Source organism: Neofelis nebulosa, chromosome 7 (genome assembly GCF_028018385.1).
Source record: "Neofelis nebulosa isolate mNeoNeb1 chromosome 7, mNeoNeb1.pri, whole genome shotgun sequence".
NCBI classification, from domain to species: domain Eukaryota; kingdom Metazoa; phylum Chordata; class Mammalia; order Carnivora; family Felidae; genus Neofelis; species Neofelis nebulosa.
In genome coordinates this window covers 21,697,829-21,709,216 of record NC_080788.1, presented here as the reverse complement: position 1 = coordinate 21,709,216, position 11,388 = coordinate 21,697,829, and the positions used below count along the sequence as shown (strand labels likewise).

Here is an 11,388-nt window from a genome sequence, read left to right as displayed (position 1 = left end):
CGTAGTCCTGAGGGGCTCATAGGGGTGACGCCTCCTCCGTTTAAGTTTCCTCTTTAGATACACTGGGGAGCTCGTCCGCCGCACCACAAGAACACAGCGACGCTCGCCACGCCCCCCCCCCCCCCCAATCATCGTATGCCCCGCCCCCGGTCGGGTTGCCCTGCCCCTCGACCGAGCTCCTCTCCCACTCTGACGCACCTCGGGAAAGAGTGGGTCGCTTTCCAAAATGGCGAGCCTACTGAAGGCGGTGGCGGCTGTTTCGGGCGCAGTAGGTGAATACCTCGTGCGGCCGGGGTTCGCCGGGGGATGGGACGCGCGGGACGCGAGGCCGGGGGCTGGAGGAGGCGGCGGGTGGCCAGAGCAGCCACATCCTCTGCACTCTGTCTCCCCCACCCCCCCAGGAGGCGCGTTCCGTGGTCTCTCTGCACCTGTGGGCAGGAGGTATATCCAAGGAATGTCTCCGGTTAGCGTGGGGTTTCCGTATAGTATTTGATTCTCACCGCCACCCTGGGAAGTGTGTGCAGTTGACGTTGCCCCTCTTTATAGGTGGCTCCCAAAGAGGCGAGGGAACCTGCCCAAGGGGACTGACAGCAAGGCCGGGACATAAGTAGATGAGGTAAATGCAATAGGGACAGTGAGTTTTAGCTTTACAGTGCACCATAAGAGATTGGGGAGAAACTAGAAAGAAGGGCAAGTAGTTTAAAAAAACGTAAACTGAACTCCCACGTACTTCCAGTGTCCTGCTGGGAACACTTGGAGGTCAGTTGTGTAAATACCAAAGGAGTGTTTTTCCTTTCGTGAAGTAATATATTTACTATCTTGTATGTAAACAGGAAAGATAAAGGCAGACGGATCTGGAAGGTTGCTTGAGTCCTCTACACCTCCATTAAAAAAAAAAAAAGCTGGATAGAATCAGTAATGACAGAAACTCAAGTTTTCTGACTCCCAGGCCACCCACTTTCTTCTCTTTTTCTTTTTTCTCCTTCATCAGAGGGTCACTATTTCCCTTAATCTGAAAGTCCCTGTTAGGAAGAGTGCCAAGTGGTAATGTTTCAGAGTTACTCCTGGACATTTGTCCTGAAGCCTTCAGCTTAGCAACCTTCAAAAAGTGTTCAAGGGGACGAATCTTTAATAATGTTAGGCCTCTCTGCTAGATAGTGCTGTGTCCAAACTTACAGTTCTAGTCTTCCTTTGAAGTCCCATCTCAAACTGAAGCAGTTCTTTATCGATCACTGTAGTCTTTCTTACCAGCCACAATGTTTCTTTTGCATTTATCATGGCAAGTCACCAGGGCTAAGTGACGAGCCACATACAAAGAAGTGCACCTTAATAGTTTTAATTGTCTCAGCACTTAGCAGTTTAAAGAGGTGATGTGTATACATGAAAAAATATTGTAACAGGCTGAGCACACCTTGTTGAAATGAATCTAATTAATAGGTGATTCTCAGGTTCTTACAATAACACACCTTCCTAGCCTGTCCTTCCTCTCCTTGGTAAAATACAAACAGTATCTTAGCTCACACACAATTGCAAGTAACCCTTTACAAAAAAAACTCATAAGACAAAAGTCATCTCTCATTATCTCTGAGAAAGCCATCTGGGGGCACCTGGGTGGCTGGATCAGTTGGTTGGGCGTCATAGTCTTGATTTCAGCTGAGGTCATGATCCAGGCTTGTGAGATCCAGCTCCCACACCCTGGACTCTGTCATGGTCTGGAGGGTTGTGTACTGCACTGTCATCCCCTCTGCATGCCCTGCACACTCTCAAGGCTTTCTGCCCCTGCCAGTGCCTGAATTCCCACTGCACACCATCAGTTGCCAATCGCCTGCTCCCTGCCTGCACTCTGGAGGGTAACAACCCTCAACCAGCTCTGGCCTGCCTAAACCCACCAACTTGTCTGCTATTTGCTGGCTGAATCATACCTTCTCCCATAAAGTCTGAACCCCTTCCAAGATTGTCCCTCAAGTATTCTTGCTCAGCTCTAAGGTATCACACAGAGTTTCCATATATCTCACAGTTACTGTTTTATCAGTTAATCATTCCTTTTACCAGATTTTCCTTGTTTAACAATGTGTCATTTCTACCTCTTGATTAGACCTAGCCTATGACAAATTGGTCTTGGGAGTGGTCCTAGGAGGTAGACCCCTAAAGACCAGATTTGGGGATTGGTTTGGTCATGCTCTTAACCTTGAGTGCAGTGCTGAACTTGCCAAAGGTGGGTGGTAGGATGCTAGTAACCCATGGAATACAGTTGCATCACAATTAATCAAGGTATGAACTGTGGTTGACAGATGAAGTGGCAACAGAAGCATGTAATTTGTGAACCCAAGTAGCTGCCATGCTTGACTCTTACGGCAGTAGTGACAACTGTAAGGCCTGTGATGTGGCCTGGATCCTTCTGAGTGCACTTGAGTGCTTACAGGCAGAAAATGACAAACTGATGGGGCGCCTAGGTGGCTCAGTCAATTAAGTGTCCGACTTCAGCTCAGGTCATGATATGGTTTGTGAGTTCGAGCCCCGCATTAGGCCCTGTGCTGACAGCTCAGAGCCTGGAGCCTGCTTTAGATTCTGTGTTTTCCTCTCTCTGCGCCTCCCCTACTCATACTCTGTCTCTCTTTCTCTCAAAAGTAAAGAAACATTAAAAAAAATTTTTTTTAAAAAGAAGAAGGGAATGTAACTTCCAACAAGTCATACATTTATTGCAAGAACTGAATACTAATATACATTTTTTAAAAAAAAATTATATAGACATCTTGTCATAGAGAAAAGTAAAATGAAAACAGTATTCTGCAAAGGCTGGCTTTGATTTATCCTATTTCAGATGCTTCAACCGTAAATAACCCCACTTTTTCATTTATCATAGTTAAATATACATAACAAAATTTGCCATTTTAACCATATTTAGGTGTACAGTTCAGTGACATTAAATACAGTTGACTCTTGAACAACACAGGTTTGAACTGCATGGTCCGTTTACACTCACAATTTTACAATATAGTACTGTGAGTATATTTTCTCTCCCTTGGTTTTCTTAATAACATTTTCTTTTTTTCTAGCTTACTTTATTGTAAGAATATATAGTATATACATTACATACAATGTACAAAACATGTGTTAATCAACTGTTTATGTTATCAGTAAGACTTCCAGTCAACAGTTATGTTTTGGGGTAGTCGAAAGTTACATGTGGATTTTCAACTGTGTTGGGGGTTGGCACTCTTAACCCCCCCATTTTGTTCAAGAGTCAACTGTATTTCCGTATTGTGCAACCATCACCACTATCCATCTCCAGAACTTTTTCATCATCCCAAACTGAACCTCTATACCCATTCAACAATAACTGCCCCATTATCCTCTTCCCCTAGCCCTGGCAACCACTGTAAAACTTTCTCTCTATGAATTTGACTACTCCACATGCTGTATGTACAATATTATACCTTTGCATATCTTGTTTGAGGAAACGTAGCACATTTAGAAAGCCAGTCATCAGAAGTGCCTTCAAGATGGTTGGAAAGAAGACCATATATTTTGAGCATTCAACAAGTGGATTTCACAGCATCATATAATATTTTTGAATTATATAATATTCATCCTTTTGTGACTGGCTTATTTCACTTAGCGTGTTTTTAAAGCATGACACTTATGTGTCAGAACTTCATTCCTTTTTAAGGTTGACAAATATTCCATTGTAAGTGTACACCACATTTTATAATTTTCATCTGTCAGTGGACATGGGTTATTTCAACATTCTGGCCATTGTGAATATGAATAATACATGTATGAACATGGATATATAAGTATCTCTTCAAAAGCCAGTTTTCAGTAGTGGGATTGCTGGATCATGTGGTAATTTTATGTTATGACTCCATCTTTAAGGAACATAATACTTCACAGAAAAATAGGAGAAGCTCAGAAAAATGAATGCTGTCAAGCACACACAGTAAATTCCAGTTTGGCTTGCAAAGGATTGGCTTTGTGAAAAGGTTAGTTTTAAAAATGGAAGTTGAACCAATTAAGAGACAACAGTGGCCAAGTTATAGGACTGTGAGGAGACATTTACTTTTATTATGGAGTCATGTGTAAGTGGGGCAACAGAAACATGGTCTGTTCGCTGACTGTGATGAATAAAAAGTTATTCCTGACCATAGTTTTAAATAGGTCAAAAATATTACATGATACTGTGAAATCCACTTGTTGAATGCTCAAAATATGCGGTCTTCTTACCAACCATCTTGAAGGCACTTCTGATGATTGGCTTTCTAAATGTGTTACATTTCCTCGAACAAGATATGCAAACGTTCAGACTTAACAACTTATTACATGTTCTAAATTAGATTATGTAAAGTTTGTACAACTTTGAAAATATGTAAGAAGACATTGAATTGTACACTTCAAATGGGTGATCCTTATAGTGTATAAATTATATCTCAATAAGATGTTAGCAAGACCTTATTACAAGTGATTGTCACAATTCTGTGAAACTTTATGTACAAATTTAACATACAGTGTCTTTAAACAGTAAGAACCATTAATCCATTTGAGTATAGACCCTTCCAACTAAACCTTTACTTATTTGGAGCCAATGTTTGGAAAGCCTGGTGTATGAAATAAATGGATGGAAGGAAATGCAATGTTATTTTTAAGTCATGGCACTAACAGTATTTAGCAAGAGCCATATTGAGGGACAGATAGGAGTCAGAGTTAACATACACACCAGATTTGGTAACATATCTATTTCTTGCATATCAGATTTCCTGATATGTGGACGTCATTTGTTTTATAAATCTGTAGATACTCATCTTTGCAATCCTATTGGATTTTAATGTTCCTGTTTTTAAATATCTGATGTATTTATTCATATATTTGTACATTGTAGTTTATTGTGAAACTATGTGGAATAGTCACAAATTGCACATTATAGAGTTCAAAGTAATGCAGTTGTACCTTTCTGAGATGGAAGACAGAGAAACGTAAAGCTACACTTGTAAATTCCAACCAGTCAGAGGTCAACCTTAAATAAAAATATCTTTTAAAAGTTGCCAAGGACTTGGGGCGCCTGGGTGGCTTAATCAATTAAGCGTCCAACTTCGGCTCAAGTCTTAATCTTGTAGTTCATGAGTTTGAGCCCTGTGTCAGGCTCTGTGCTGACAGCTCGGAGCCTGGAGGCTGCTTCAGAGTCTCTCTCTCTCTCTCTGTCCCTCCCCTGCTCATTCTCTGTCTCTCTCAAAAATAAACAATAAATATTTTTTAAAAGGAAACCTTTTAAAATAAAAGTTGCCAAAGGCAAAGGAGAAAGTATAACTTTTTAAAGGTTCACAGACTTTTCAGAGATCATTTTTTATTAAGTGTCTACAAGGATCTATATCACGGTACCCCTTTATTCCGTGTTTCCTGCTCCAGTTTGCTTGGTCTACAGGATTTCACATTTTGCCCATAGCATCATCCCGTTGTTGTTGTTTTAAGGTAATTCACATAACACAAAATTCTTGAATGTACAATTTAGCAGCATTTATTACATTTATCATGTTGTGCAACCTTCACCTTTATTTATTCCAAGACATTTTCCCCACCCCAAAAGGAAATCTCATGCCAATTCAGTCAATCCCCATTCCCTTCTCCCTCTAGCCCTTGACAACCACTATCCTGCTTCTTGTCTCTGTGGACTTCCCCATTCTGGATATTTTATATAAATGGAGTCATACAGTATATGACCTTTTATGTCTGACTCTGTCACTTCACATAATGTTTTCAGGGTTCATCCATGTTGTATCATTGCTTCATATTCATTGTATGGATAATGTTCCATTGTATGGCTATGAATCATCTCCCATTGCTTGGCTATTGGGGAATAGTGCTGTTGTGAACATTTGTGTCCAAGTTTCTGTTTAAGTCATGTTTTCAATTATTTTAGGTACCTAGGAGTGGAATTTCTGAGTCATATACTAATTGTATATTTAACTTTTTGAGTTTTCCAAACTGTTCCATGGCAGCTCTATCATTTTACATTCTTACCAGCAATGTAAAAAGCAGATTCCAATTTCTCCATATCCTCATCAACAGGTTTTGTTATGGGTATGAAATGGTATCCTGTTGTGTTTTTGATTTGCTTTTCCCTAATGGCTATGATATTGAGGATCTTAATGTGCTTTTTGGCTATTTTTATGTTTTTAACCCTTCATTTTTAAAAAATTTATTTAAGTAATCTCTATGCCAATGTGGCATAGAATTATTGAATTCTTACCAGCATCCCTGTGTTTATTTTTACTCTATTCCTAAGGCTCAAATAAAACCAATATAGTGATGTTTCTTTTTTCAATCTAGTTTACATTTCTAGAGATAAGATAAGCCTGTAGAGCCACAAAGTCTTGACTTTTACATTACATAAAGATGTTATTATCTATTTTTCCTAACATAGAGTGAAGATTCATTTTATGTTCTATTAAAAAGAAACAGAACCAGTCATTCCAATAAACTTTTTCCTTTTCTCCCATTTCCAAATGGTAAGGTGGTTATGGAGAAAGACAGGCTATACTGAGGCTTCTAATGACATGGCTTGCTTGGACTTCCTTTTCAGTGCCAGAGGTTTAGAAATGTCCCCCAAAAAACTGGTATAGTATGTAAAACTTTACCTTTGCTTGGACATTTTGTTTGTTCCTTTGATATTTATGTCCCATTGCTAAGTAATAGGATGCCTGCCAAGGAAATACCAGTTGCCCCATCTCTTGTAGAGATAATACTGGTAAGGACAATTCAGAAATACCTAGGCTCCGTATTTGACATACTCTTAAAATTTCACAGAGCAAAGGACTTATCCATTTTATTCTAAAGCTCATTGGCCCTACCTACCATGTTTTTTTTTTTTTAAATACAAACACATTCTGTATCGAACTTTCGTTGTAAAATGCACAGACAGAGATGCAAAGAAAGAAGGAAAGAGCAGTTTGACCAATGATTTTTTAGTTCTCATTTTTTTAATTTTAATTTTATATAGAACACAAGCAGGGGAGAGGGGCAGAGGCAGAGAGAGAGAGAACCCCAAGCAGGCTCCATGCCCAATGCAGTGCCTAGTGAGAGGCTCAAGTCCACGACCCTGGGATCATGACCTGAGCCAAAATCAAGAGTCAGCCACTCAACTGACTGAATCACCCAGGTGTTCCGGTTGTTAGCATTTTAAAAATTCACTACCACTGTGCCCTTGAGATAATTTCTGCATGCCACTCAGCAAACAATTATTGTATGTCAGTAACAATAAGAATGGCTGAATTTGTTGTGCACCTGTTATATATGTCTGGCACTGTATTATATTTTTTACATCAAATATCTATACAACAAACTTAACAAGGTAGATGTTTGGTAGGTAGTACCAGAATTTTTTAAAAACTGAAATAAAATACAACAGAGTAGAAAATATCAGAGTGCATCACATCTATTGAGGATTAGGTATGCCTTTCATGAGATTTACTTTCAATTGTACATTTATGTATGTGCTTACTAAGTTGTCATATGCTTGAATTTCATAATACAATGAGTCCATAGAACTGGGCTGTGTCAACCTATTGATAATGACAAACTTTGGATATTTCAGTAACCAATAATACAGGCTTGAGCATACCAGAAGACTATCTTAGGTGGAATTTTGCCTTCTGCTGACCTATGATGCATCACATTTGTCAAGCAGAGTACCATGCACTGGTTACCAGTCCCAGAGGAAGAATCTAAACACTTCTGCCCATTGCATCTTGGTATCAGAGTCCATCAGAGATGGAACAATGCTTTACTTACATAGAAATGAGATAGGGCAAGATTATCTTTAATGGTGGGTTTGGTCCACCATCACCAATGGGTCTCTCCCAGTGGTCAGTGCAGGACAGTTTGCGCACGCCCCTCTTGTGTCACAGTTCAAAGAACCCTGTTCCCTCTCTGCAGAGGACCGCTATAACAGGTTTGCCGTATGATGCACACACGTTAAACTGAGACAAAAGAGCACTCACTGAGTATGGAAGAGGGAAAGATATTCCCAGCACAGTGTGATACACAGGCTGTGTGGGCTCTTTATCTCTTGCCAAGGAACTTTTCATCCTTCTGTGGTTAAGTGGGGGTTAACATATGAGACTGCCTTTCCCCACAAGGTCTATGGTCTATAGTAGTGTTACTTTAATTTCCTTGTTATCAAAAATTTCAGTAAAAAGGAATTAACTATTTTTAGCTCTGTGATACTAAGTACTATTTAAAGTATTTTCCATTAAGAGCTAAACCTGATTGTTTAGAATATGTGTTCTTCAATATGCTATTTTGTACTTTTTTTTAATTAAGTGATGTAGTTTTACAAGATTATTCTTAGACCTCATATATGTATACAGTTTTCATCTTGGGGAGAATCTGGCTCTTAAAGTCCAGTGTTTTGGGAACTGGGGAAACAGTAATCCACAGGGAGGACACATTATAGGTCTCTTCAGTTTCTTAATGAAAGAAGTTTCTTCACATTCAGAAGCAATTCTTCTCGTCTTCAAAATTATAAAAAGAAACAATAAGAAAAAACTGGTCTCAGAGGGAATTCTCATAAGTTTAAGGATCCTCTTAATGTTTGCTTGTCTTTCTTTTCTTTAGTAATCATTAAAATAAAATCTTATTAAAGAGCACTGTAATGGGCATGGCTTTAATACATATTGCAGAATATAAGACAAAAAATTGGTTATAGGTAGAGGAGAAAATTGCTTGTTCTCATCATTAAATGAGTATTGTGTCCCTGTCAGCTTCAAACTTACCCCTTGTGAAATACAGAGAATAGCAAGTTATTCTTTTTTTTAAATTTTTTTAATGCTTATTTTTGAGAGAGAGAGAGAGAGAGAGAGAGAGAGAGAGAACGAATGTGAGTGGGGGAGGGGCAGAGAGAGAGGGAGACACAGAATCCAAAGCAGGCTCCAGGCTCTGAGCTGTCAGCACAGCCCAACAAGGGGCTCAAACTCACGAATGCGAGATCATGACCTGAGTTGAAGTCACACATTTAACCCATGGAGCCACCCAGGTGCCCTGCAAGTCATTCTTAATGCTATGTAGCTGTCCTTGAAGTATTATCAATAAATAGAAATTATTATGAAAAATGCCATCTTTGTTTTAAATCTAAAAAGCTCACAATTAGTTTTTTAATTCCAGACAGTTGTTTAATGGCAGAGTGAGTAATTTTGACGTCATTTTTCCATTAAACTCCCCAATTTAATTTCAGTAATTAAAACCAGAATATGTATATAAATAATGTTTATATGTATTAGTCATTTAGTTTTTTTTTTAATTAATTTTATAAATCCATCAATTCTCAAGAAGGCTATCAATGGCTGTTCAATTTTTCAGGGCTTTTTTCCAGACTTCAGACTTCAGCTCCGAAAGTAAAAGCTCTTTCCACATCACAGTCCTCGCATCAAGTGGCAGGTCCTGTGTGGAACCTGGGTCGACTCAATCATGTAGCAATTGCAGTGCCAGACTTAGAAAAAGCCAAGGCATTTTATGAGAATGTTCTGGGGGCCCAGGTAAGTGAGGTGGTCCCTGTTCCTGAGCATGGTGTATCTGTTGTTTTTGTCAACCTGGGAAATACCAAGATGGAACTACTTCATCCACTGGGAAATGACAGCCCAATTGCAGGTTTTCTGCAGAGAAACAAGGCTGGAGGAATGCATCATGTCTGCATTGAGGTATTTTATTTTAATGTTTGTTGTTTCCAATTTCTCTTACAAAGTGTCTTTTACTTTTTAAGACCATGTATTGTCACTGTCATCAGAAACTGGTAGTAAGTTATTTAAAGGGAATGGTAATTCTGGTCTTACTCTAAGGTAGATCTATCAGTATATTCTCTTGCCCTATAGAAAATTATAAATAATAATAATAACATCTTTTATTGAAGTCTGGATTTAATGGCCACAATAAAGGCCACCAAAGCTGCCAAAACAGATTTACATCTTTTCTGTAGTGTTTATTGATTATACATGACCTTCCATATAATAGGAATACAGCTGCTTTCACTATCACAAGGTGATTAGAAGAAGCAGGTGAAAAGACTTTATACAGTAATAATTTCCGTATATATGCTAAGTATTCTTATGATTATTTTCTATCCTTAAAATTCTAATACCTTGTTCCTTATTACAAAAGCAGTACATTTTCAATTACTGACCGTGGTTTTTAAGACCTTTCAATCGCATCTGCTTACAATTCCCAAGAAAAACTTGAAATGTTAGATAAGAATATTCTCATTAGAGAGCCTGTATCTGTAGATATTCATGTTCAGACAACTGCCTTTTGTAATATCAATACTAATTATGCTTTGGTTTAAATTATTTTGGTAGGACAATTCTTTTGATAAAAAAGAATGGAATATTTAATAAGTAGGCCTCGTTCCTAATGTAGAAAACAAAGGGGTTGACTGTAGAGTGAACTCAAAGGTTTATTCAGTTCATATTACAAACATATTTGAGAACCTACAATGTGTACTGTACTGAGAGTGGGATTTAGCGAAGAAGAAATGGACTGTGCTCACAGTGAGGAGGGGCAGCTGTTTAAACAAGCAATTACAGTATCCTTTGATAAGGAGAATTAACATACATGTCTTCTCGGTAACACAAATGAGGGAAAGGTTGATTGCCCCTGGCAGGTGGAAGAGGTGAGAACACACCACAGGGCATGAGTTGTAATGAATGTGAAGGAATTCCCCAGGTCCACAAGAGGAGGAAGTATTCCAGGCAGAGGGAATAGCATATGGAAAGGAATAGAGTTACCGTAACAACTGGCATTGAATCCTTTGGCTGTGTACGAAGTACTCTATGTGTATTATTTTCTTTAATTTTCATCGCTATTCTATGAGCTACTCTACTCACCTTCCTCAGGTGAGGAAACAGAGACTTGAGCAGTTAACTTTTTTATTTTTTATTTTTTTAAATGAAAACATTTTTTAAATGTTTATTTTTGAGAGAGAGAGAGAGCAAGCGAGCACAAGTGGGGGGAAGGGCAGAGAGAGAGGGAAACACAGAATCTGAAGCAGGCTCCAAGCTCTGAGCTGTCAGCACAGAGCCCAGTGCGGGGCTCGAACCCACCAACCATGAGATCATGACCTGAGCTGAAGTCAGACACTTAACTGACTGAGCCACCCAGGCACCCCTGAGCAGTTAACTTACCATAGACAAGTTAGTAGTAAGTGGCAAGGCTGAGGTTCAAGCCCAGATTTGTTCTGATTCCAGGATCTGCACTGTTGGCAATGGTGCCAGATTGCCTTCATTGTATTGGTTGAGTTTAAAATTTGAGGTAAGGGAGCCGTAAGATGGTATTATTTATTGTTAATATTTAACTTTTACCCCCTTTTTTAGGAGTTTAATTTTGCCTGCCGGTCTTTATTTTAGTAGA

At 39.0% G+C, this 11,388-nt stretch overlaps 1 protein-coding gene across 2 annotated transcripts in view; it reads left to right on the top strand.

The window, feature by feature from the left end:
• The first annotated feature begins 120 nt into the window (after positions 1–120).
• MCEE (methylmalonyl-CoA epimerase) overlaps positions 121–11,388 on the top strand; it is a 29,053-nt gene continuing 17,785 nt past the window's right edge. The window contains exons 1-2 of one of the 2 annotated variants that reach the window (XM_058736810.1): positions 121–268; positions 9,349–9,686. In XM_058736810.1, the coding sequence (XP_058592793.1) occupies positions 136–268; positions 9,349–9,686 (471 nt within the window). In that variant the 5' untranslated portion in view covers positions 121–135. Of the gene's footprint in view, positions 273–9,348; positions 9,687–11,388 lie in introns of both variants that reach the window. The other variant, XM_058736811.1, reaches the window with a different exon arrangement.